The 27,954-nt window shown below is 41.2% G+C and overlaps 1 protein-coding gene across 8 annotated transcripts; it reads right to left on the reverse strand.

Moving 5' to 3' along the window:
• Positions 1-498: 498 nt before the first annotated feature.
• On the reverse strand, positions 499-27,865 carry LOC125978276 (sorbin and SH3 domain-containing protein 1). 8 transcript variants are annotated; one of them, XM_049735461.1, is made up of 28 exons: positions 27,335-27,865; positions 20,890-20,932; positions 20,707-20,793; positions 20,366-20,482; positions 19,374-19,465; positions 19,157-19,298; positions 18,968-18,997; positions 17,959-18,101; positions 17,811-17,871; positions 17,619-17,687; positions 16,888-16,923; positions 16,686-16,788; positions 15,951-16,065; positions 14,729-14,812; positions 11,879-11,928; positions 10,340-10,518; positions 6,999-8,384; positions 6,418-6,482; positions 6,084-6,254; positions 5,489-5,535; positions 5,209-5,323; positions 5,017-5,142; positions 4,736-4,930; positions 4,100-4,615; positions 3,568-3,663; positions 3,010-3,062; positions 2,655-2,761; positions 499-2,523 (listed from the first exon to the last, which is right to left on the reverse strand). In XM_049735461.1, the coding sequence occupies exons 1-28, from the start codon at positions 27,464-27,466 to the stop codon at positions 2,456-2,458; spliced, it is 4,428 nt and encodes a 1,475-aa protein (XP_049591418.1). In that variant the 5' UTR covers positions 27,467-27,865; the 3' UTR covers positions 499-2,455. The 8 variants fall into 8 exon arrangements, with proteins under 8 accessions (XP_049591418.1, XP_049591413.1, XP_049591415.1 ...); XM_049735456.1 differs by having other exon boundaries at positions 3,010-3,197; XM_049735458.1 differs by lacking the exon at positions 18,968-18,997 and having other exon boundaries at positions 3,010-3,197.
• Between the last annotated feature and the right edge of the window lie 89 nt (positions 27,866-27,954).

Genomic DNA, 27,954 nt, shown 5'->3' on the forward strand with positions numbered 1-27,954 from the left:
CTAGTGATTCAAGTTACAAGAACCTTCGATTTTTTTTTCTCCCATTAAATAAGTCAATTTGCTGCATTAAAATGCATGCAAAAATACATCAGATGCATAATGGAAATATTAAATAGTAGCTAAGAGCATATTTAACTTTTGCTTTTAATTTTTTTGCATGCACTTTCATCACCCTTGACTGAAATCGTAAAGTTGAATTTGATGGCGCTTATGAAGTAAAAATATTCAAGAGTGACTCTCTTGCATAATAAACGATCTCAGACATTTCCCCGTGGGTTCCGTCACTCCTGTTCCATGCAAGTTTACCATTTATGGAAGAGCTTTAATCCCAGCATGTGGAATGTGCCGCTCCCAAATCTTGAATTCCTTCCAAGATTTCAAGTGGAATGAGAAAGCTGCAAATAAAACGAAAGTACCCAACTTGTATGTCAACCTGGAAAGTGTCAAATGTGTACACTGAATAAAAAAATAAAACCTGACATTAATACGAGTCACAGCTAGCAGTGTAAAGCATTTTTATTTTATTATGGTCAATGTAACAACACTGCAAATTGAAGCAAACAAACCAAACTTGTTGCAGGTTGAGTGTCGCGAACAAATTCAACCGTTAACATAATCAGTGAAATCACTATGTCACACTTTTGATACTTGCACAGTAATTAACAAGATCTCCGAGATCCCACTGCAGACTAAAACTACATGTGGAAAGCTTTTGAACAGAAATGATGTATTTCAGACACTCATAAATGACAATGAGGCACAATTTTGCATGAAACGTAAGGCATAATGAGCTCACAAATGGCAGCGTAATGTTCATATGCATCAAACTTCCTGTGCTCAGTAATGTTCCACACTGTGGCAAAATCCTTCAGATAGATAAAACGCTGCATGTGACTGAAAGCTCCATCCGATGCTCTCGTCATATGCAACCTATTTCTTATTTTACATATTTACAATCCTTCCTATGTTGTGTTAACCCCAGATGACCTTTCAACATTATTTGCATACACTGCATCACATTCAAATATCGTACATTCATCCATGTGCTAAGGCGCACGCCATGACACAAGCAGTTTATTGTGTGTTAAAAAGAGAGCTGCGAGTCAGCTGTCTGACAAGTAAACAAATAAAATATGAGGAGCTGAAATGACGTGACAACGTAAAAAAAAAACAGTTTGGCCAGCAGCACAGAATAAAACATGCTTTTGTGAGGTGACAAAATACCAGAACATTCTCTAAGTACTAAAACAGGCACACTCGTAATACATTATATTGTAGTCGTTGTGATGACGGTCAGGAAGAAACACTTGATTTTTTTTTGCCTCAAGAAGCACACATCAATGAGGACAAAGTGCAGATTGCTACAGGGTGCTGTTAAATATGCAATCAAACCATATTGTGTGACACTCATCACCGCACAAAATGGAGCTAATACGCTGTGATGCTTCCATTCTCTATAATACTGAAGGGTTACTGATAGTCTGGCAATCCTTGATTAGATATTGACTCCTAAACATCCATACGGTATAAATATTTTTTCAACTGCCCTATATACATCGGAAACAAGCACTAAGAACGGCTGTAAGGATTAATATACAGCTTTTTGAGGATATCCCGGTGTTTGTGAAGGGATCGGGCACCGTCCTTACATGTTCGGACTGCGGTTTTTAAGGGAAGTATCAAATAACAGTCAATAAAGCTGTTTTAGGATGACAGCGCAGATTTGATTTGGACTTGTTCAGACACACATTGTCGGTCGGCTTCAAAAGCTTTATCCTGCGGTTAGTTTCGTTTTCGACCGAAAAAAGGTAAATAACACAAAAAAGTAGAAAAAGAAAAATCCTAAATTTGGTTCATTCATAATCTAGTGTGCTGCTGGACTCAAGACTGAAGTGCTACAGAAACACATGTCGTGTCAATGTCGTGAACAGATTGGAAGCTTGTAGCTAATTGGTGTCAAACCCAAGGCCCGGGGGCCCGCCACATTATTTTATGTGGCCAGCGAAGACGGATTGTGCATCGATTACAAATTGTTTTCAAAAAATAGAGATATCGCTAGCAATCTTTTTAAAATATTTGAACAATTTTTACTAGTCTCTGATTTCAAAACTATTTGCTGTGTAGTCTATACTTTGTATAAGACGTTTAGTCATATTGGCCCGCCGACGGAAACTATGGCTACAACGAGACCCGTGACAAAAATGAGTTTGACACCCCTGATCTATAGGATTGAAAAATACTTTGTGGTAGATCTTCACAAAGAATATACTCATGTGGAAACCGGCACGTGTGTAAAAATACATATGAATTCAACATGCTGTAGTTTGGACATGGAGACCTTCAGTGGTCAATTTTACAAATGATTTTGACTGAATGACTTCTCTAACCACCCCCTTCCATGTTTGATGTCCAAAGCTTGACAGGCAAGCGTGTATTACAGTGGAGAGTCATCACGTTACAGTTTCACCTCCTTCACGTAATTCCCGGGGAAAGTTCCAAACTGATTTGTTCTCTTTGAGGTACCTTGAAAGAAACAGAAGCAGGAATCAGATCTGTGTTTTTTTACTCGGCTTTCCGAGCTCATTCAAGAGAATCCCTATATGGTCACACTCAGTGACTCCATTTGTCTGGAATGTGAGGCCTGCGGTACATACCAACAAACCAGCCGTCATCGCATTTCTCCATGACGCTGACGAGATCTCCTTCCTGCAGCTCGAGCTCGTCTTCGTTCTGCGGCGCGTAACGGTACAGAGCTTGGAAACTGGAGCGGACAAGAGGAAACGCCGGTAAACAGTACGAACATCTGAGACCGGTCAAGAAGATGAAGTCAAATGAATTGATAATAACGAATCGACAAGTAATTGATGATGACATTATTCGACAACTATTTTTATATCGAGAAATCGTTTGGTTTATCAGATTATTCGATTAATCGACAGAATAATCAATGGAATAATGATTCTATAATAATTCTGTCACTATGTAAGGAAGCTGGAAGGTCCGACTTACACTCCGCAATTGAGACGGCTGGGTTCTGGACTGCTGCTGTGGGACAGGGGTTGCTGGGAAATGATGAGAGATTGTTTACTGGGGTGCGATTGCAGTCTATGAAGTGCGTTGAGCGGCTGGTGCGACAACGTGCCGCAATACCTCACTGAGCTCTCAGCTATATTCAAGATCTCATTACACACTGCCTCCTAGTAGGAGAAGCCAGGTGAGTCCCAGCAGAGGTTTAGGTTGAAAAAGGAAAGGAAAGGAAGGTGTTAAAAGAGTGATGAGGCCCAGTTTAGTAGAAAGGAGGAAAAGGGAGCAGATGATGGTGGAGACCAGGAAGGGAAGCATGAAAAAGGCAAGACACCAGTATGAGTTCGTATACAGGAAAAATGAAATATTAGTTCATGTATTTGCATGCAGTATTAAAAAATAAATAAATATAGCTGCAGCTCTTGCATTTTGATGTCACATGAGCATTAATAAGGATGAGCTGGGTGAATTAAGATAAATAGGTTCCAATTTTACTGTCCTAAAAAATGAAATGAAACAAGAAAACAAGGGAAAGAGACTTACCGCAAATGAGTTCACATTGTTGTTATCGTGGATATCAAACAACGTGACAGGACTCCTGGAGTTTCGTCCATGAGGATCAATGTCATTCCGCGCAAGCTGAAAAAACAAAGGACATCTCAATAGTGAGGAATTTTCAAAATAAAAGCTTACTCCCAGGAAGAGCCTCTTTTTAAAGTCTTTTAAATCTATGTACATATTTCAGGGAGTGCTGATTTTATTGATATAGAGCTGCCAAATTTGATATTATTTTTTTTATTTATTGATTATTTTCTTCACCAAACGATCACACTGAGACTATTTTGCAAACTCCAAAACCAAGAAACACAAGCAGCCATCTCCATTACCGCTTGTGTGTTAGTCGTACACAACATGCACAACTGTCATGGGATTTCTATTCGAAGCCGATAACCAAAAACACTCATGTTAGCCACACCAAAAAAAATGTTAGCTGCACCACATCAGCAAAAGTCGAGAGGTCCGAAGATCCCAGAGTGAGCCTGAACTACATCACGGCACACCATGCAGAAGGTACCTCTGCGGGGCTATTTTGTCTGTTCCCAGGAGGAGGGGCGGCGGTGCAGCTACTGCCCCCGTTGCCATCTGCAACTTCCCCCTCCGCCCTAAGCCAGCCTTCCAACACTGGACCGCCACAGGGGCTGATGCTACGTGACAGGTGAGGTGAAGCCGGGGAGAGTAGGAAGCCTTCCCCTTGAGGAGGAGTAAAAGTGAGGAACGGAGTGGCCGAATTAGGCCTGGGTGGGTACGGCGGGGGCAGAGGGGATGCTGACGGCGAGGTCACGGGAGAGTACGGGCTGCCGCTGATGGGCGGCACAGGGCTGGCGGAGAAAGGAGGGGGCAGGTACTCGCCGCAGCGGTAAGACACGGTGGGAAGAGGCGGCAAGGGTGGGGTCGGGGCGGCGGGCGGGCTTCCGCCTCCCACGGTCAGAGAGATCCACTCGGAGGAGATGGCGTGGACCTCGGGGGACACGGAGCGGCAGGGGGAGCGAGGGAGCGGCAGGGGCGATGTGGTCAGGCGATTACGATACAACTTTTTATAGAAGAGGCGGGTGTGAAAGGAAGAAAATGAAAAAAGAATGAGAAATTGACAAGACGGGAGAATGAAAATGAAAAGTTGGGTGAGGTTAAACTTGCCATGTGAGGTCCTTACCTGAGGGGAGGCATTATTGCTACGCTGCGGCGAGGAGGAGAGCGGCGGGTCGGGGTAATCCAAGCCATTTTTGACACGTGGCCGTTTGTGCACTTCCACGTAGGTGACGGGGAAGATGCCTTGGCGGTTCGTGCCCGAAATTTTGCCTTCGTACCAATTCTCGTCCACTCGACGTATCAGCGTGATCCTTTCTCCCTGTACGGATTTTTGAAAGGTCACGCATACTCAATGGAAATGCGTGACATGTATAGAGGCGCGTCCACCATGTTTACTTTCCTTACCTTTCTGAACGACATCTCCACCACCGTGTCTCCTGCGAAGTTAAAGCGGGCAACGGCATCGCCGTATTCCAGCACCTGCACTGGGACACTTTTCTTAGGCTGTGCTTTCTCTGTGGGGGGCAGGAGCTGTGAAATTCAGAAAAATAATAAATAAATACATAATTATTTCAATTAGAACAACGGCAGTTGTACCTCGACGTAGCTTCGGGGGAAAATGCCAACTCTTCCATGATGCTCCCCTTCATACCAGTTCTGATCCACTTGTCTAATGATGTACACAATGTCTCCCTTCTGAAATGGCAATTCCCTAAAACACCAAATGGATGCATTAGGATCATTTCAGACAGCATCTTGTTATAATATTCCACTCAAAACATCTTGTTATAATATTCCACTCAAAAGATTCTGATGTATTGGACTGCAAAAAATACTGGACTGTGATTTTTTAGCCTTTCTGATTACGTGCACTTACTTTAGAGTTTCTGCTCTGAAGTCAAAGCGTGCCATGGCTGGCGTTCTCTGTGTAGACACAAAAAGGCATTAAATTATAATTTGTAAAATTTTACAGCATGTTTTTTGCTAGCTCTTTAAAGACACTTGTGTTAGGGTTTTCAGGTTAGTTTGATCCTATGATTATGTTGGAATGTAGACTGTAATGATTAAATCAATCACGTCTGGCCCTCACAATGTGATAATTGAATCAACCACGTCTGGCCCTCACAATGTAATAAGTAAATCAATCACGTCTGGCCCTCACAATGCAGAGTCTGTTTCCCACAATAGTGTAAAACACCCCCTGCTCTGATCTTATCAGAGGCCGGGGGTTCACCAAACCTGTCCACTCCCACCCCCACTCTGTTCCTCCTAATAAATATGCCCTTGCAGGGAGGAGACTTTTAGACTTCATTCCTTCAACGAGTGAACTCTCCACCTGCAGGTGTCTAAAAGAACTTGCCTTGTCTTCTGTTTGGTTCTTGCAAAATAAGTTGGAGTGAGCAAATCTCTAACAACTTGCAATAAAAATGGCCCTGGATTTGTACGTCAATGCAAAAAAAAAAAAATTGTACCTCAATGCCGGATTTCCGTTTCTCTGTGTTATCCGTGATGTTGAGCAGATCTCCAAAGCGTTCGTTGGTAATGAACTGGTGATGTGTTGGCACGATGCCAGTGTGACGTCTTGATGCTATGTCAGCCTCTTCCTGTTCCCGCTTGAGCCGCCGCTGCTCCTCCAACATTTTCTGTCGAGGAAACAGATTGCTCTGTTTTTCCGTCTAGATAAGGCAAACTCTGACAGTCATGGATTTGGTCAACACATGCCTCCTTGTTCTACTTTCCAGTACGTCACCAACCCTTTTAGGAATCATTAAGCCTAAAGGTCACAAATAAAATGAAAAAAATCACCTCTTTGTCGCCATGACGCCTCCTCAGAACTTCATCCTGGCTCTCTCCGTGGGCCGGGGATGAGTCTGACAAAAAGAAAGAAAACAGGGATTGACACGGTGAGGAATTGAACTCTCGGAGACAAACACAATGCGGCCATAAGATGATATTGCAGTCAAATCTCTGATTCCAATGATTCAAACAAAAAGATAAGCAGAAGATGATTCACGTATACTTGAAACCAACGTAATCCCTCTCACGCAAAACCAACACATGCCAAACTTCAATCAGCATGCACAAACGGAATGAACACAGAATGATCAAATGTGTTCCTGAAGAAAATAAAGAGATTCAGGAAACGAAAAAAATCCACCCTGAACCTCCTACTTGTGCGACGATGGAACCGTAGTGATCCACATTTGAATGGAGGAGCATCAAACACCACACGCAAAATGACATGGAGGCTTCACTGTCACCACTCAGAATAAAGATGGACGACGACGGCGGCGGGCGCGTTGAAGACAAGGTGAAGAGCCGAGCTGAATGAGTGAGCACAGAAGAAGAGAGGAGGATGACAGTTGGAATGGAATGGACATAGCCACCTCTGTGGTGAGCTGTCAGCGGCTGCAGAAGGTTCCCGTTGGCGTCCAAGCCCTGTCCATTACTCAGCTGCTCACAGTTGTCGCCCTCTCCGTTACTCAGCCTCTCCAGGACCTCCAGAGAGGACAGACGCTGAGGTATGACAGGTTTGACTTCAGGAGATGTGCTGTGAGGCGGTCTCTGAGCGCCCGTTATCACTTTAGTAGCTGAAAGCGTCCTCCGAGGTTGCTGGGAGCGCAGGTTCTTCCGTAACCTGAAAGGGGCGGGGCCCATGAGCAACAGATTCCCAGGCAGCATGGTCTTCTTCTCTGGTGGTTTCTCTTGCTGAGCTGTGGCTTGCTGCCTCTCGTGCCTCAGAATAGTCGTGAAGCGGGTGTAGGAAGCCGGACAGGAGCCTTTGCATTTGGTGGCTTTGAGGGGGAAGTGGTTCAGATGATGTAGGTGATGGTGGTGGTGCAGTGGGAAAGACACTGGCGGCAGGGAGGGACTCTTGGTTCCACTAGGAGCAAAGTGGGACTCCGTGGAGCTCTCCTCGAAGATCTGTACAACCTCAGGATCAGTGGAAGAACTCGACTCGACCCTCGCCTGACCTCCATCCTCGGCCTTCTCCGCAGTTCCATCACCTGGTGACAAGGACTCCTCCGTGTCCTTTCCACCTCCCTCCACAAGGGGGCAGGCATCTACCTGAGAGTCGCCCACCGCCAAAAGAGTCTCAGCTGACACGGCGGAGGTCAGGTAGGGAGATGCAGCATGTTCTGAGCTACGACCATAGTTGGAATTCAACGTGGGCAACGAAGAAGAACGACTGGGTGTCAGACCGGACTGTTGAATGTACATTTCGAATTCACTAACCCGGGATAAAACGGCGTCCCGTGGAACGTTACCCCCATCGACGGCCTCCGACTCGTCGCCTCTGTTATCTTTTGCCCCTTCGAAGAGATAAGCTAAACTGCGGACGCTCCCTTGAGGGCTGCAGCCCACCGAGCTGGGCCGCTGGATGTGATGCATGATCCTGTACAGGCTAGAAAAATCGGACGTGCTTCTCCTCATGGCAGGGGAACCTTCCCTGAGGCCGTCGGTGCAGGAATCCGAATATCGACACCCCTCCCTCACCTCTGACCTGTGACGATCACGTGTGTACAGATCCTCACAGCTGTGCGCCTTTGGTTGCTTCACAGGTGGCGTGTTGCTTTCCTGGATGTCACCACCAGGCGGCAGTAGTTTGGGCTTGAATTTAGATGGTAGGATTTGGGGTATGCAGGCTTTGGCAGCAGAAAGAGGCTTCTTAGTCTTACATTGGTTAGCTATTGCATTACCGGCAAGAACCGATCGACTATTTTTAGAGGCGCAGGGTGAAGCTATACAGCCATTCCCACCTTTATAATCCACTGGCAAGCATGCAGGACAACAGAATAAACAGTATATTAGATTACAATGGTCACAGGTTCACACACAAACACACTCAAATAGAATTAGCCACATTTCTAGAGTAAAGCAATTGATTCAATTACATAGGGCAGACTTGATGCGGCGGACATCAAGATAAAGATGGACTACGAGAGAAACGGCACAGATGAAGAATTGTGCTCTATGAAATGCTAATAGAATTGAAAGAAAAAATGAAACAAAGTGTTAATAGCAATATGCGGTGAAATGTTATGTCACGTCGAGGTCGCGGAGGAATATGAACTCTGACTGCAGTATCAATACATTCAAAACAACATTCAAAATTCTTGCGCTTGACCTTTTTGGTATTTTTTTTAGCTATCGTGTGTATTTATATGTATATGTACCTTAAATATGTGTTTAAGATTTCATCCTAGGAGCAGGAAATGACATACCACTTTCACCCACTAGGACACACTTCTCATATGCTGCACATCAACTTGATATCTTAAACCAAAACATGTGGCAAGTATTCTGGTTTTGTAATAAAAATGGCTTTTATGGAGAAGTCGATGCTCTTTCAAAGTCTTTCTTGCCTGAGCATGTGGCCATGCCGCTTTAGTATATTTATTCAAGTGCGAGCCTGGTGATGGTAAAGGTTGAACGTCTGCCTCGAGATATTGAACAGTGTGTTTGTCATTTGACTAGAGTAGCAAATGCATTTAGAGCACGAGTCTCTCTAAACTGACTGTGTGGAAGCTGGAACATGCTGTATTTTTCTTTCAACAGTATTTTCCAAAAGATGTCTCTATTAAATTTAGTCTGTAAAAAATACCAACATCAAAAAACTCTCTGTTCAAGGACTAAAATAAATGGAACGAAGCAAAATTTCTTCGTGTATGCAGGCTTTGGATTAAAGCTAATTTATATTTGTTTACATGTCTACGTTTCTGTATTGCTAATTAACGCAGGCCCCTCTAGTGGTATACAAAATATTAATAATAATAATTATATATATAATATTTATATATGTCAATATATATTTATATGTAATAATAATAATAATAATAATAATAATAATAATAATAAAAATAATAATACTACATAATAGTGATAATAATACATAATAATAATAATAATAAATAATTATAAAATGAGTAATTGAGTTAAATGTACATTAATTTAGATACCATCTTAATATAACTTTGACGTGCAATACATTCGAACTGAATCATTTTTGAAGTAGTTATTCATTTTCCAAAATTGCCATCTTGTTTTTGATGGGTCCTACCACTTTAGTGGTAATAATTATCTGGGGTCAAAATTCAAAATGTCTCAGTTATGAGAAATCGATGTGATGCGTCTGTGCTGGATCATGCGGCAATCTCTCGCTTCCTTGCATTCCATGTGGTCGCCTCCCACAGTCTTTGACTCTCCGGCCATGTGCTCAGACATTCCTGCCGCTGACCTCACACTGACAGCTGACTTCCTCCTCCGGCCTGCCCACCCTCTGTGTCCCTCCTGTTTGTCTCCCCCGCTACACTGCCTGCTTTAGTAGACCACAGCTCTTGTTTATCTCACTCACGCCCCCCCCCCACCCACCCTGTTCTATGACGATGGGACACTTTGAAATCCTGCCCCGCTGAAACCTGCCTAGCGACTGGCGCAAAAAAAGAAAAACTCCCCAAGGGTTAGCGTCCGTAGACCTCACTTTATCCTTAAATGTTTTCCAAAGCAGATGTCCAGCCAACAATGTTATTATCCATGTCATTGGTAATAAATCAAAAGTGACTGGGGGATGAATGCTGCGAGGTGATTGGCTAAAGCTGTGAAGCCTGCGAGATGTGCCGACTCCAGCGGAACGGAAACACATGTTTATCATCAATGTTTTTTTTTTTTTGGTAGTCTAACCCCTGATGTCCATGCACATCCATAAACATTATTGGCTGGTATATACCTTTAGAGGAGGACGAGCTTCCATGACGCTTGTTTAGGGCACGTAGACCTTGCAAGGGAATGTCGCCGCCTTCCAGAACGGTCTTGTAAACATGACGGTCACAATCTGGAGCCAGGGGCTCATTTTCTGAGGATCCTCCATCCTTCTCAACCTCACCATGTCCAGACTTGCTTGAGGAGCTAGACAGTGGAACGCAAGACAGCAAATTAATTCATTCAGAGGAGATAAACAAAAACAGACTAATTAGACTTCCATATGGTTCTTATTTAAGATGTCTTGAGGTAATTCCTGCTTTGGAAGACTCTCACGATAATGCGAGGAGCTTGGGTGTAAAATTTAGAGGGAGCGCTTGGTCATTCTTTGCTCACGTGCCACTCATGGCGCTGCTCTATTTCAAGACGTTAACCTGATGGGGCCCTCAGGGATCAGTGACAGCAAACAAACATTTGAAACCTGTCCTCTACTGATAAAAACAAAATAAATGGTCTATTGTTAAACTGGGTTTGACATCCACTAACTCCGAGTTTTACAAGCTTGGCAACATGCATGGATTCTTTACGCGGCTCGACAAAAAGCTCTTTCATAGCTTGCTGGAAGAACATGTGAATTCCCAACTGCAGTGAGCCAATAAAATCATTTTGGTGCTTAGTAAGGAGCACTGTGGCTAAAGTTCAGAAGCAATGTGAGGTCCAAGATAGCTTTTTTGAGAAGGTTCTTGGGAAGATGCTGCCAGGATGAATTCAGAATTTACTGCTGACCCGTACTACATTCATCAATGTCATTACACACAGATGTTTTTGGCATTTTGAAATCAAACACCATCTTCACGTGACGTGCTAAAAACATCTTCTTTCAAACAGACCTCAAAGGAGAAAACAGTCTGGGCATGTGCTTTTGAAGCAAGTTATTTTATGACTTGAGGTTTCCTTTGGAGGTTTGGTCATCTTCAACTTACACCCAAGCAACCAACCATGAGAAAGCTCCTTCAGAATTAAAAACAAATTAGTCACAATTCTAATTCAAGACTATGAATGAGGGAAAAACTTGCGGTTGTGACATCATACCGTACCAGACGGGAGTTGTTGCGAGTAAAAAAAAAAGGGAGGGAAGACAGCTTGATTTCCTCGTGGATGCTTTCAATTTTATTACAAACAGAGAAGAAGCCAATGACACAACGGAATTGGTCTTGCCTTAATATCTCAAATAATCAAGAATCCGAGTAGTTTTCACCAAACATCCTCAAAGAAGAAGATACATTTTTTGAAGTTACGCAGAAGCTGAGCTTCCCTAAATCACAAAATAGCAGCTATGTCTCTGGACACAACCACCGCTGTCCAACATCTACCTAACCTAAAATCAGAACTAAACAGAGAACACTGTGTTCTGCGAGCTTACTGCCTGATTCAAAGGTTCCCCTCAGGAAGCAGGAGGGGGAGCGCCATCTCACAGTGACATTTATCCCCGCGACATGCCAGAATAATAATTAGCATGGTGGAAGGAGCGCAAGTATTTGTATGAGATCGAGAAGCAGGAACTCACTAGTTCTTCAGGTCGGAGGCTGTTTCCAGGGGGCTGAAGGATGGGGCACTCTGCAACAAACCAAACAAAGAAGTCATTGATAGATCCACAGGATGGTCTCCTCCAGCTAGAACAGAGGCAGGCACATAGGCAATGGCCAGATTCTCGTGTCGCTTTTCTTCTCTGTTGTTCACTCGCTGGTGTGGCTTTCAGTCTGCAAGCACCCTTAGCTGGGCTTGGCATGAAGTCGGAGAACGCGTGTGTTTTGGCCTGCATGCAAGTTAGCGGGGGGAGAAAAAAACGGCAGTGAGGAGAGTGGACGAAGGGGAGGGGTGTGCAAGTGGGCGGATGGGTTCGCATCAGTCAGGGGGCGCCCATGCAGGGAGAAGGGGGGGGGCTTAGCCAATGGGCTGCTGTCTCCCGGTGAAGCCATTCTCTTTTGTCTGCTATTGAGTCACTCTCATTACCAGTGGAGCAGACCGGAGGACAATTAACCAGCTGGTGGTACAACCAGGCCGAGTTACACTTATTTGATACTCCGTGACACACTCAAGTATCCAAAAGCAAGAATTCAGGAAAATACAATTGAGGAACAGATCGATAAAATAATAATAGTAAGTTTGGGAAAAGTACATTTCTCCAAGAGTGGCCCATTGAGTAGCACGACTAATTTTAGGTCACTGTTTCTGCTGCTCTCCTCCTCTGAGACGTCACAGCAGGTAAAAATAACAGACGTGACACGGGCACTAGGAATATGAGCACAAGTGTTGTTTGCAAATACGATTGCACAATCCCAGTCATAGCGGCGGCCCTGCTGCTAATGCCACATCCACTTCCCCGCCACGGCGCTTCTCTAAGCGTTGGCCAGACAAGGAGCTTTCTCAACACCCCACAACATGCCTTTCTACTTAGTTGCTAGGGCAGAATGATCATTAATAACCCATCAGAATAAATGCCTGTCTTTATAAGAACAGGACATAAGGCTGGCAGGTCTATGTTCTGATCTATTTATAAAGCCAAATGTTCCATGTTAACTTAAGAGGGAATGAAGATGAATTCAATTTCCTTAGACACCTTTTTTCTTTGAAATCATAAATCATCACTAAGAAACATAACATTATATTTGCTTATCTTCAAAACTACACAAAACGCTGCATATCCAGAAAACAATAAAGTTCTTGTTCCTGCAGAATTGTATTTTTCCTAACAGGTGTCCCTAGGCTAGGCTACGATGATTTATTCCAAATAGCCATCATGGGTAGGTCATGGTAACATGAATCCCATTCTTTCCAGCACCTTCTCTACATGTTCTCTCGGAACCAACAGCTCCCCCGGTGTGAGAGCTCTGCTACAGCCATTGCGCCACTTATCGCATCTACGCTAAATGCTTAATGGTAAAGGTTAAGTGTATAACAGAGGTTAAATATGAAAGCACAAAGAGCCGGTGGGCTTACAATGTTGCCTCCTTTAGAAGATGTCAGGTGGTGAGGTGGGCTGCATGATACTGAGCGATGAGACAGTGTGGCAACAGCACCCTCATCAGCCAGCATATGCTCAACAGATGGAGTCACTCTGGTGCTTATAGCCAAGCAAAAATACTTGTCCTGAGCAAAGCTATGTGAAGAATTCCAGCTCCTGCTCACGTATCTCCGTTTGACCGGAACTGCCGCTGCGCTTTTAAAAACTGCTCCAGAATCCACGAGGACAACTCTAGCCATCGTATACAGCTGTCAGTCATACCCTGACGAGCCTCTATTAATTCAATTCAATTAATTAATTCAATTCATTAAGAAAAAATGTTAATTCAAATAAAAAACAATAAAAAAATATTAAATAAATATTAATAAATAAATAAATTAAATTAAATAAAAAGACAAGCCTCTATTAATTCAATTCAATTACTTAATTCAATTTATTAAGAGAAAATGTTAATTCAAATAAAAAAAATAAAAAAAATATTAAATAAATATTAATAAATAAATAAATTAAATTAAATTTAAAAAAAAGTAAACCAGTTTTAGGGTTTACAAAAAATATCTCCTTGTTGCATGAAAACAACATGGCCAACCGGGCTTTTGTTCTTTCAAGAAGTACATGTTAGGTAATACTTTTTTAATTAGAAGTGCTTCTCCAGAGCACTCCAAGAGCCAACAAGGGCTTCTCTTAACTCCTCAAGCATAGAAGTTTCTACCCCGAGTCACGTCTGCCTTCCAGTAATAATGCATGAGTACCAATATGTCAGTCAAAGTCCACTGAGTCAGTATGTCTGGCTAAGTCTTAAATGTCAAACGCTTCTCATACCAGGTGTCGCTTTTGAAGTGACTTTGACATTAAACCAGAGTCAGTCATCAGGTCCAGCTTATCGGGCAACCATCCAGGCAGAGAGTCAGACGCCTCAGACGCGCTAAACCTTCTCCGCATTTCCGCTAACTTGGACCTGTTGTAAACAGGAACGGCAGGTTGTGTCCTTCCGAGCACATGAGCTCATGCCGAAGTCAGTGGTGCCACCTCATATGACCCAGGGCGGTGTGACCCGACAACGAGGAGAACATCTGCTCGTGACTGGCCCACTGCATTTGTTTGGTGCCAAGCACCCGAGGCACGGATGTCCTGACGTTCATCCGTTTTACAAGCTTGGTAAATATACCAGCGAGAAAGCGGGCAGGAATTGTTATCGGAGTTCCTGGGTTTATCCTTGCTATATGTTGTGTGGAGTGACTTGGAGTTCATAATGTGGAAGAAGTAATCAAATATTATTAGATTGTGTTCTTTAAAAAACATTTCTTTTTAAATTATTTAAACATGGATGTTATCACATGCAAGTCAAGTAAATAGGATACACTGACAATTTTAAAGACAGCAACAACTTACCGCTTTGTCAAACTCCATCTCTGAAAAGAATTTATACCACGGCTCATTCTCTAAATCTACATCTTCCGGACATACATCCTGAGTCTATAAGGGGCATGGCAACAAGAGGAGGAGGAGGAGAAAGACAAAGAGAAGACATTTCAGACAGCATGGAATCACACACCAAGCTAATGAGCCATCAGATATTTTATCTCGTGATTTCGCCAAGAGTGAAGGGATAGGTTCACATTTGATTAAAAAAAAAAAAAAAGCCCAATTATGGGGGGAAAATAGATTTGGAAAAAATACTGGCGTGGCAAATACCAGCATTTATTTAAGAAATGTAGAAAAGGTTGAGAGTGAGAATAAATGTTAGCAATCATCGACTGGAATTCAGTTTGGTCAGAGTGACCTTTAACCCCCCCAGAGTTTTAACAAATATACATGTCACAATTGGACTTTATATAAAGGAGGATTGAGCTAGAATTTCCCACAGTGAGTGAACCTATCCTTTTTTTTCCCAAACTATCTTTTAAAAAAAAAAAAGAATGCTGCTGTTTACACTACTCTAATGATCAGATACACAAAAAGGATGAATAAGCATGCAAACCAAGACAATTGTGATCTGTAACATAATATTCCATGACAAAAAAAAGCTTTTAACCCTACAGAATGAAAAAAACTGCTGACTAAAACATAATTGAAACAACTGGACGCAAGCAAGACGTTCAGATAAACACAAATGACATCATCAACTCGAGTCTTCGCATCTTGTGTGAGCTCAGCTGGTATTAAACCAGGAGTGAAAATATTTGACTGGATATTATTATGATACATTACCAAGACTATCAATCAAGGACTTAGCAGCAAATCTTCATGAAAGGAGAAGGACAAGCACTCAAGGACATTTGACATTCGGGTCATCATCGTGTCTTGAGGTTAGCATTTCAATTCCTCTCGCGAAGACATATAGCAACCGTGAGCTGCGCTCCGATTGGCTTCAATAACCTTAAATTGAAAACGAAACGACAAACGATACCCCTCCCCATCTGTTAAAGACCCTTTTGGGAATTTGTCCTGCAAGGCGATGTTGCCTTTGGTGCTGAAGCTGCCACCGGGGAGCTTAGATGCAGTGGGGGATGGATGGATGGATGTAAAAGTGGGATGCCGCTCACACAACATGCAGCGAAAGAGCAAGAGAGACAGAGAGCGATGGAGCGAGCAAGGCAGGCGGCTTCCATACCGTTCTCTCCAGCTTCAGCACCGACGATTTCCCCGGCTCATACTCAAAGATGCTCTTGGGCTCGGCGCGGTACTTCCTGGTGTCTACCTTTTTATCCGGGGGCTCCCACTCATTTCTGCGGGGAGGTGAGTGAGAGTCAGGGCGGGTTGGGAGGGAGACAATCCTCAGTCACCATAGCAACCAATACGGTAAAGGTGTTTTTTTTTTGGGTTGAAATATCCTCCGTTGCATTCCACAACAGAAAAAAAAAATTGTTTTCATTCCTACTGGCACACCTCGTGTTTTATAGCATGTATTCAGGCATTGACTTCTTCATGACCAAGGAGGAAAGGTCATCCACAGCTCTGGTAGTTAATGCTTCCAATCTTCTAATCCTCCATCACCTGTTCTTCTGCATCACTCATCTCTCAACAAGCACATCCTCCTTTGCCAACTTCTAAGTGTGTGTGTGTGTGCTGACGGACAAACTTGGAAAGCAAGCAAGCCTGTTGTTTCATCTAACAAACTGACTGTCAACAAGACAATTCATTAGGTACACCTGCACAATCCAATGGCACCGAAAATAACAATGCCGTCTGAGTTAACGCGGAGAGAAAGAGTGCTCTAAAATAGCAATAATGTCTTTGATTATAAAAAATGCCCAAAGGAGCATACTGTGGAGTTATTTTTAAAACGTTATTCTCAAAGAGGACATCCTGACGATGATGATGCACGTTGCAGATGGAGGTCACTAACCTCTTGGCAGATGGCTTGAGTGATGAGGACCGCGTCGGGACTGGCATTGACCTGGCTCTTGAACCAACATCTGCATCACTTTGAGATCGTGGCACACCCTTTACTAAAAAAAATAATAAAAAAATGACATTGTAAAGTAGCAAAACACTGCATACTCTATTAAGTCAGTCAGGTTAGTACGTAAATTAATTTCCAAACTCACCATCTTCCAAGTAGCCAAATGGATTTGGACCATTTTCTATTGAGCAAGAATAGAACACATCAAAAGGTATTTATTAATATAGGTGTGCTGTATTTATGACTCATCTTTTTAAAAATCCAAAGAAGGCACTAAAACATTGCTCTTCCCGCCTTCTGCATTCTATAAAGTATCAGTTTCAGCGAATACAATCAAAGCGTGTCAATGCAAAGCACTTTACAGATCCATTACTGAGCTAAAACGGGATCCAAGCATCAATCAACATAGCGAAAGTAGCACAGTGGGCAAAAACGACCACACAAGGAGACTTTATAAATAAATATCAATATTAATACTAATAGAACTGGCTGGTGCCCAGCTTTTAGAAAGCAATGTGTTGTTGTTGTTGTCCTGTTCCGCCATCTAGCGGCGATAACGGCGCACTACACATTCAAGGAACACTCAAAATGAAATGCCAATATTAGAAAGAATAGTTTAGAAACCGCCATTGCAAACTAGAAGGTTAGATCAGATGAGTATTTCTGCTTTACTAAAAATTAAACTGCATCTTAAGACAAGAAAAAAAGGGAATTTATATTTATAAAATTTCAATCTCAGTTAGTCAATAGAGCCATTATTCACTGTATCTTTCACAGATGGGTGTTATATTATAGACTCAACTGCAAAAGCTAAATCGGGTAGTATGTAAGTAAGATTAGTAAAGCCAATGAAAATAGAGTTGTATCAAAAGATACCTTTTGATTTCATGTCATAGTTTTCAGGAAACATGTAGGTGGGGCGGTAAGGGTTTTCCTCAATAGCCTCTGGGTGAAGTGATGGAGAGACACATCGCAGTGTGGCATTAACACACAAAGGTGCACAAACGCACAACGACCAGGGAAAGGTGACCGGCAAATTTGATAGAGTTGAAATAGTTTCTTACTTACCGGGTATTCTGTGAATCTGCTTGAACATTGTCTTGTACCAGTCTTTGGACTTTTCCGTGTTCTGAGTAGATATATTTCCAGCAGATAGAGAAAGTGAAGCATTGATCCAAACTTTCAATTGACTTTCCTACATCTTAATATGACTCACCCGAGCTGGCACAATGGGCCTGTTGAGCGGACTGAGGACGGGGGAGTGTTGCGACAGTCGCAGCCTTTTGCCGTCCATGTCTGCAACTGAATTGAGCGAGCCTCTCCCAGGATCGGGGCTTTTGTCTCTTTCTGGGGTGGGCTCTGTAATTCATGACAACACAATAATTGCAAGACAAGGAAAGTCATTCAGTTGCAATTTACACACTGAGCTCCACACAAAAAATTATTACTATTATAATGTATATTATTGCGGTTGTGGTGTTTCAGTGCTGGCTGTCCACCAAAATATTAGAAATACTTCTTGGTGTAATTTTTTTGGAACACAGCAAACATCAACCACGTCAATATATTTTTCTGTGATTATTATTTTTTCAAGTGCATGTTGTGCACTCAGGTGTACCTTCGAATCAAAAAGCTATTAAGGGTGACATTTTTTCCATTTGAAATAAAATATGCATGCCTGATTAATGGGAGACGGCGACAGAGAGACAGAGAGAGAAAAAGTGGACAGACGTTCACGAACAAGGCAAGTTTGGGTAATGTGAAACATTTTCAAATGTTGTGATTCGCTTTTGTTCCTCAATATCTCATGTTTAGCTTTTCACTCTCTAGTACTTTCCAGCCTACTGTTTTCCAAATTTATCATTAAGGATTAAAAAAAAAACATTTTTTCTTTAATTTTTTTTCTCCAAAAATAATATGAAACATAATATAAACAATATATATGAATAATATGAACATAATCAATCAGAACATCTCATTTTAATAGGTTGTAAAGGATCAGTAAAAAAAAATTAGCATGTAATTGTATTTGTTTCAACCCATTTATGGTAATATTTTCCAAATAAAATAATTGATTACATGATGAATTACCACGCCCGTGATTTTGTTGTTGTAATGGTCCAGTACAATTTTGTAGCCATTAAATATTGCATTGTTAAAAAATTAAAAAATAATCCAAAGCAAAATAAAAAAAATATAGAGCAACCTTAGAATCCCGAGCATACCTTCTAAGTGAGATTGATGCTTTTTCTGTTCTGTTGTGGGAGAACGACAAGGAAAAGCTCAGCGTGATGCCGTGACATTAGAACAACAAAGTGGAAGCACAGAAGATGACAAAGCAAGCGGACTGTCAAAGTTAAAAGACGTACAGAAGCGACAGACTTTGCGAATTTCCAAATGCTGCCGTGACTCACCTCTGTTGTGTTGCAGCAAAACTATTGTGGGATTAACTGTGCTAGTGCATGGATAGATGGAGCTGGGGGCTGATGGGAAACAATTGTTGGTGTCACATGTGGCTGGAGCTTGATTTTCTTTGATGCTTTCTGATGAAGTGGCCTAAACGTGACACAAAAAAAAAAAAAAAATATGTAATGGATAGTAGGCTCGATCAAATCAAGAGCTAAAACCTACCTGGCGGTGACTGTTGTGGGAAAGCGGGAAATCATTTGTGACGTTCCCGCCTCCCTCAGCCAAGCCTCCATTCATCTGGCTTGCGCAGACATCTGCAAAAAGTCCCGAAATCTATTTATGTAGCAACATTCAGTGCCATTGACGGTTATAGACGATATTAACTGGGTTGGCAGTGAATGAGTTCAAACATGAGAATGTTTTCGTTTCGGTTACATATGTTGATATCGCCCGGAAAAAGGATGTCGAAAAAAAAAAAAAAAGAAACGGTTCTCCCACAACCTCTGATTTTTGTCACCAAAACAAAGTGGCTATTCAGTGAGCTGCAAAGCCTCATTGTTGTAGTGGCCTTTATAGTTAGACTCTACAACAATTAAAGCATCGCTCCAAAAGACTTGGCTGGCCTCCAACGCTGTCCCGATGTGTTCATCGCAACAAACAGGCCCACAGTCGGACAAAGTGCAATGTGGGCACGCTGCTACAAAAGAGCTCTTTGACACAGCAAATGAAAATATGAGCCATTGCCCTTTGCCATGACCTCTTGTTGCCTAACAACAACGGATGTACTTCAAAACATGATTCGTTATGTAAGTTTGAGAACTAAACAAACATCGAAAAGCAGTGTTGGGAAGTAACTCTTAAGTTAGACGTTCAAATTATTGTTGTAGATTTTTTTAGGATGGGAGAACGTGACTTGAGGAGAATTTGTGACAATTCAGAGAAGCAAGATATTCCTCATTTGTCTTGTACTGCATCTAATTGACAGTAAATATGTGTACTTCTTACTAAGGGTACATAAAAAAAATATTTTGTCATCACATTGCAATATGGATATCATATAAAAAAAATATATATCGTATTTACCCAATGTCATAAAATTGCCACAGCTAAGTAAAGTTTCATCATCATATCTTTGCTACTTCAGAACAAATAAGCTAAGCCTCAATTCAAGCAATGAGTGAAAGTTTGGATTGTAAATGGTTTCTGAAGCTTACTCTGTGTTGCGACGATGCTGGACCTCGCATCTCCGCTACCCTCGTCATCCAAGTGGACCAGGGTGGCCCTCATTGTCACCACGCCTTTCCCTTTGCACACCCTGCTGGGGTCCAGGCCTGAAAATAATCGACAGGTTTTTGCTTTCTCACGTTCCAAAAGACCAAAAAAGAACATCAACCAGGGCATCTAATTAATATCCTTAATTGCTAAGATCATTCAGTCAGAGCAGGAAGTGGAGCATGGTTCCACATCCTTCTAGATTTTCATTAGGGAGTATGAGGTGTCCCATACTTGTCAGTGCTGAAAGATTAATGAGGAGGAGGAGGTAGGGAAATATCACCTGCAGCAGGAATCAGGTCAGGGGATCCTTTCATGGTTGACAGAGGCGTGATCTTGACGCTACTCACAGCCCTGGGACCTGACGGGACTCAAGTAAACGCATGCACGCAGAGACAGAAGCTCACTTTCATGTGTTCTGTATTTAAAAAAAAAAAAAAGAAAAAAAAAACTCGAGCAAACTTACTGGGAGTTGCGTTGGATGACACGCTGCCCTCTTGTGGAGAGCCCTAAGGTGTGCACATATCAACAAAACAAAATGAATGCTCTCAGAACAACAAAAAAAACATTTAAGCAAAACGTTGGTCTCACTTCAAGGAGAATTTTATGTCACAAAAGAGAATTTGATTATTGCTGGGTGATGCGTGTAACTTCTTCTGCCCCAGCTGCATCGCACTAAACCACTTTTCCCACTAGGGGTTCTAATATTAGCTGCGGCTGAACTTTTTAACCAGGCGTGCCTTATATTTTCTAACGAAGGACTGTGACAACTAAAGCAAAACAAAATGCTTGCTTGTAGATCAAACTCGTAATCAGATTCACAAATGAAATCCACTGAAAAAAGCAAGACAGAAGGAAGCACCAAGGGCAACGGCGTAAAAACAGTGCATCACTCTAACCGGCCTCCCTTTGAGCACACTGATTTAAGAGACTTCCCCATTTGAAATTCCGAGAAAAGGCACAGACACAGTGGTTGTTTGGGGAGGGGGCATTGCACGCAATTCCAGTGTAGTTATCGTAACCATTAAATTGGCAGACTGCCTCTGACTATCATAAAATTCCATGCATATTTTTCGTTGAACTGGCGCCTCATTAAAGTCAAACTAAAATATCAATAGTATCATTCCATTATTTTTTGACCACTTACATATCCTCAGATGAACCTAAGGACCGATAAAGGACGAGAAGACATCTCGCTTTACTGTATAAACACATGGGAGCAAAAATGACTCCTGGCCTTATTAGGAAGAGATTGCCTCAGAAGAGATTCATCTGTTCTGTCTGGAGAAATGACTAGTCAGAGGCTGTAGAATGGCTGACAGATTCATGACAAGACAAATCATGAGGGAGGTACTCCTAATAAAATAAGAATGTTAGCATTGGTGACAATTTTTACTTACACGTTGAAGAGCAAAATTTTGAGGGATGTTAGGTCCAGCTCACAGTCCCGCATGCGTCAAGACTTTCCGAAGCCTCCTGAGATGTCTGGCTAATCTCAGGGGATCAGATTGGGACGTCCCAGCTTTGACCTTGACCTTGACTATGTAGGGGGTCTGTTTGTTTCGGATAGCAGGTGTGTCCAGATGGACCTGTCACCATATGCCACCTGGGAATGTGGCACCCACTCTGCACACCAAATCTGACTGCCCCTCCCACGTGGAGGGTTTGCTCCTAAAGTCAACCCTCCATACTTCAGTCAACGTGATTCACTGCTTCTATGTCTGCTATTGCTTGTATGTTAATTGATATATGCTAGGTATGTTGCCAAATGGGAAGAGGGATTTTCATTCAGGTTAAAAATAGTTTGTTAATAGGCAGAGAAGTCTGGGACTTTAGTTACATGAGTAGAGATATTCATGGGGTTGGGTAAAACATTTTTTTTCTCAGTCCAAACACTAATTGTGTTCCAAGATAAATATTTTTTTTCTCCACCAAAAACATCATACTGAATAAAAACTAGTAATGGAGAAAATGAAGCTTCAAATTTGCTTCGTGAACCAGTTGGTGTATTTTTCAGTCCTCTAGATGGCACTGTCTAATATAGGCATTAATAGGCAGAGAAATCTGGGACTTTAGTTACATGAGGACCATCAGAGATATTCATGGGGTTGGGTAAAACATTTTATATTTTTTTCTCAGTCCAAAAACTAATTGTGTTCCAAAATAAATATTTTTTTTCTCCACCAAAACATCATACTGAAGAAAAACTAGTGATGGGGAAAATGAAGCTTCAAATTTGCTTCGTGAACCAGTCCTCTAGATGGCACTGTGCAACATTGTGCTGAACGCAGAGTGCCATACTATTTCTTAGATGTTGATGTCATATAAATAAACAAAATAAAAATCCTCACAAGTCTTGGACATAAGTAGAATAAAGTGATAATATTCAGAGAAAACAAATCCAATTATCTGCGGCTCATTAGCGTATCCATGAATTAATGAGGAGCTTTTCAAGTTGCTCTTCCCTCAACTAGGTTAACACAAAAATGTCCTTACTACACTTTCTCTAATATTCAATAGAGGCAAAGGGATGTTACGTAACACCCTTTGACTTCTGTTTTGTCAACGAATGGCAGATAGGTGAGAAGCTATCCAGCAGTGAGTGTGGATATCACCAAACAGCTCCAAACATGGCTTGAAAAGGCTGCAGCAGAGCAGCAGCTTATCCTCCTAATTGAGAGCCCCCCCCTTCTGCCAGCTCTCTTCCATAAACAGCTTCCACCCTGGAAAGCAGCCGGGATTCTACACATTCTTCCACCAAGCTATTTGAAGTTCATTTCAAACAACTGCGGCATAAAAGGAAATGTATGTAACGTGTCATTATAGGCCTCGGTGAAGGATTACATATTCATGCTGATAATGGAAGGAGCTTAAAGTGCATCTGGATGGACAACGAATTATTTCAAACCTCCTTAATTACTAAAACACAGTAACATGAGAAGCAACAGCTTAAATAAATTCGATTTTAGGGTAAGAAAATACCACGTTGGTAGATGTCAAGGTTTGGAGGACAACAGCATTTGGCCTGTTTGGAAAAAAAAAACTGCTACAAACATTGTTTCCAAAGCCAAGCTTTTAAAAGGTCTGCTAGACTTTAAGAGACAGGACGAGAAGAATGTCAGTAAGATGACAGTAACCAGGGCACTACTTCTTCCCAGCAAGCCCTCCAGGCTCTACTTGAAGAATGACAGCATGGATCATGCGCCAAGAGCCCATTGACATTATATAAAAAAATGACATCCTGTTTATTTTATAGTTGTTTGAGTGGGTTCCCTCAAGATATTTGGTTTGTACAGAATCGAAAAACAGTGTAATATGATAAATTAGGCAATGTGATAAGGGAAAAAAAATACAAATACAAAAAAAAAAAATAAATACAAAAAAATATATAAAATATTATATTATAATAAGTATTGTAATATCTATTCAATGAGTGTGGGTCGTTAAGGGCGGGCCTGGTGATTAAAGGTTGTGAAAAATAAATTTTATACCCAAAAAAAATACAAAAAAAATACAAAAATATATAAAAAATATTATATTATAATAAGTATTGTAATATCTATTCAATGAGTGTGGGTCGTTAAGGGCGGGCCTAGTGATTGGAGGTTGTGATAGCCATAAAAATAGAAGCGCAAAAGTAACATTTCAGATTAAACTGCAAAGGCATATACATTGTGTGTAGCGCTTAGGCGTGACTTGTAGCTCTTGTTTAAAAGCGCATTCTTTTACCGAAAAGGCCAATTTAATTGGGGATAGTGAAGCAATGCACGAAACGTTGTTTGATGCCATCACTAGATAACAAGCTCAGCTGTCTTCGAATTCTATGTGGCTTAATTTCCGGGATGTTTTGACTGATGCACGGAATGGAAGCTCTGAGCGTGTTCCCTAATATAACTTTGTGCGACAGGCCTACTTGATAATTGAGTCATAGGATATGGCGGCTAAACTTGAATATAAACAGTCAGCAATGTGATAATCCGGCAATTCTAAACGCTATCAGGTTATCCTCGTGTGAAATGGGCTCAAAGTGGGACTTCACTGGGTTGTCTATTTGAAAACATAACAATCAATATCAACCTGGCTTTCTCACAAATCTCCCATTTCAATAATACTTCAAGCATTTTATGAACTTCATCTAATGATACGGTAAATCACATCCACAACAAAAGTCATTATTGATTCATGATGAAACTTCACAGCGACTTCACTCAGTGGCTTTTTACTTTTCTTGTTGTTTATGATGGCACCACAGTAGGTACCAGTTGTTCTTTTCCTTTTGCTTTGCAATCAAGAAAAAAAAAAACATAAAAAAATAAATAAAACTAGGGTGAGATCAAGAATATGAAAATTTAAAAATGGAGCTCATGAGTGATCAATTAAAGTCAGATTTGAGTCAACAATTAAATATTAAAGGATGCTGAGTTTCCGTAAGTGAGGACAGCGTGACTTATACATTTGCAATTTATCACTCACACTTTGGTGCTTCGTGTGATGATGAGTCACCTCGCATTCTTTTTAAAATATAATAACAGCTGCAGTGACACAGTTTTCCATCAGCTGCTGTCACGTAACGGAGCAGAGCAGATAAGTGGGAGGGGTGTGGCACAGGAGGATGGCGCTGTCCAATTCCATCATCAAAGCACAAATTGCATTTTGCATTCTTTTGTTTTCGTCCATCCACGACAGACTTTGAAAAGCCAAAGCATCACACTTCACTCTCCACTTCACCCAAAGGAGAAAGCGGACAAGGGGGGAGGCGACATGGTTGCTAAGTAACCTGTTGTAACATTAACATGCAACGACAACAAAAACCTGGTGATTGCATGGAACATCTGCCCGATTACAAAAGATCCTGTCAATACGCTTATCATGTCAAATTTTCCATTGCATGCATTTTCAAAATCGTAATAAATGTTCCCTGGTTCCTCAGTGTATTTAGTCTCGATTACAAATATCTAATTAGCATATGGTGCAAGAAATATTGGACAGGCAGCAAAGAAACGCCATAAAAACTATACTATGCCTCAAAACACCTTGGTCACCAACACTTTTTGATTTTTTTAGGCTTTCCTTGGGATGTAAAAGCGTTTTTTTTGTAGAATGACTCCTGAAATGTTTCATTAATATTCATAACTGTGAAGGGTTCAAGCAAAAGGTACTGATACTTTGTTTTTCTTACAGCAATATATTCTTAAAAGGAAAAAAAAAGATGCAGACTGTGACAAACCACACATGATACTTTGCACAAACAGTAACAATAAATAAAATAAAAATAAAAAATAAAAATAAAAATAAAAATAAAAATAAAAATAAAAATAAAAATAAAATAAAAGAAAATAAAAAAATAAAAATAAAAATAAAATAACAAAGCTAGAGCACAGTAGTAGACACATTTGACTTCAATGAATTGTATATGACAGTGTCAAACTTGTAGTTCCGGCTCTCGGCGTGATAAGATAATGGTGGTTGAACCAGCGGCTACGCAACATGCAAACTGAGCAGCCATTTCTGTGTAAACACTCTCATGTCATGTTATAAAGCAAGTGGCTGTGTGTTTTTCGCTGCTGTGTTACCACTGAGTCAATACTTGGAAGCTAAGCAGCTTGTCATCCTCTTGCCATATTAGAATCAAAATGTATTGGAAGGTAACTTGTACTGGAAGCTGACTCCTGCCCAGTCCCAAATTTTGGGCAACCTAATATTTACATAAAGTGAAAGTGGGAATGTGGCAAACACACAAAAAAAAGTCCGGCATTCATCTGACCCATTTGATTAATTATTTGTTTGAGGTTAATATTTTAGCAAGCCTGTGTAGCGTCATGTTACGCACATCACTTGGACTGAAAACAAAAAATCTAGTCTTGACACTGAATGAGAGTGCGGGAACGATGACTGAGGCAAGCTTGAATTTTTTGGGGGGTAGTTTAATCTGTCTTTCAAATTTTTTGGCAAATATTTTGAATATGAACTTGATGTGAGGAAATGTAACAAAATGTGCACAGGGATCATTCAGTATGTTTGTGCGTGTGTAGTGTGACATTTGGTCATGTCACATGCTGTTGTTTGTTCTGTTAGAACATGGAGTTAAACATTCTGTGTCAATAAGAGCAGGGAGTGCTCACATTATATGAGATACACTACTGTGCTCTAACATTAGGTGAGCTACCATCAACTTAATACATTTATTTGGGTTGACAGTCATAATGGCCCTCCGAAAGAAGCTATGACTACAATGTGGCCCGCGAAAAAAATGAGTTTGACACCCCTGATATATAACATCAATATTGCAAGAAGTAATCAAAACCTTCAACTGGTCATGGGCTAATCGCAGGGCACATCTTGACACTCACATTTACATGAGTGGACATTTTTTAGCCTTCACTTGAATTAAACAGCGTGCCTTCAAAAAAAAAAAAAAAAAATGCTTCAACCAGAAAGGCCAGAGTTACAAATGCCAGAACTTTGGGCTGGTGTGCTGCCATATTTGACACGATTACCCAATAATCAGTTACTGCATATTCTCATTTGCTCAAAGTCTGATCACCATGAAAGTCTGGAACCAAAGACAAGTCTAATCTAACAAGTGAGCGAACAGAATGCAATGATAAATCATCCCATTAATGTCATTGGTGGGCAATAAAGTCATGGATGGGCTCTGCTGGGCATGCAGCACTTAAAGGCTGCTGCTCCTTTGCTGCAGTGACTGTCCCATAAAGAAAACTGTCTCACAGAAAAACGCTTTTTTGGATCAAAAAAGATGAATAGACATTTAATAATAAATAGCTGCTGCAGCAGCATCCAACAAAGTCGGACGTGTCATTGAAAGAGTGAGGTTAGGTCATTCATATAATATTAAAAATAACAATAAATTCAACACTTGTGAATGATTGTAGTCATGAAAATGTGCTTACCTTTATTTGCTGCCAATAATCCAGTGTTGTGATGTCTCGTGCAGTCTGCACTGTGCTTGAATGCTTTCTGCCTGCCAGTGTCTTTTTCGCGCGACACACACACGCGCGCCGTGCGGACACACACTCGTGCATATATATATATCGCACGCAACAAAGCCTCGGCTGCGTCAAGTTGCAGTAGAACCTCCAGCCCTTCACAATAAAAGGATTCAGCACAGTTGCTGTTTTAATTTGAAAGCTCCAATCAGTTGTCCGGAAGCGGCTAAACGTCAGCTAAATGTTATGAGAACACGTGATTTAATATTTGGGAGTAAAAGAGATGAAATGATCTCAAAATGGATACGGATTAATTGCCTATATTTTTAAAATCCGGTTTAGGTATTATGAAAAGTGACACTGGAGCGCCCTCATGTGGCCGTTTGTTTTACTTCACTCTATTTAAATGGGGTATGTCAATAAATACAGTTAAAGGATTGGTCCCCTTTCAATCTGCATCGGTTGTCGGATGACTGGAAATTTGCCCTGTAAAAACTAAAGTCAAGTATTGCCTACATAATGTTTTTATTATTAATATTTATTATATTATTATTATTTTACTATTGTTTTTTTATTACTATTAT

Source organism: Syngnathus scovelli, chromosome 12 (assembly GCF_024217435.2).
Source record: "Syngnathus scovelli strain Florida chromosome 12, RoL_Ssco_1.2, whole genome shotgun sequence".
NCBI lineage: Eukaryota > Metazoa > Chordata > Actinopteri > Syngnathiformes > Syngnathidae > Syngnathus > Syngnathus scovelli.

What these genes read in the sequence shown, in the direction of transcription:
- LOC125978276 (XM_049735456.1), bottom strand. Translation starts at nt 27,466, where the DNA reads ATGCACGAGTGTGTGTCCGCACGGCGCGCGTGTGTGTGTCGCGCGAAA. An exon ending in GTCATCCAACGCAACTCCCA is followed by an intron (nt 20,794 to 20,889) that starts GTAAGTTTGCTC and finishes CGTTTACTTGAG; the next exon opens with TCCCGTCAGGTCCCAGGGCT. An exon ending in TCCCCCGAAGCTACGTCGAG is followed by an intron (nt 5,143 to 5,208) that starts GTACAACTGCCG and finishes TGAATTTCACAG; the next exon opens with CTCCTGCCCCCCACAGAGAA.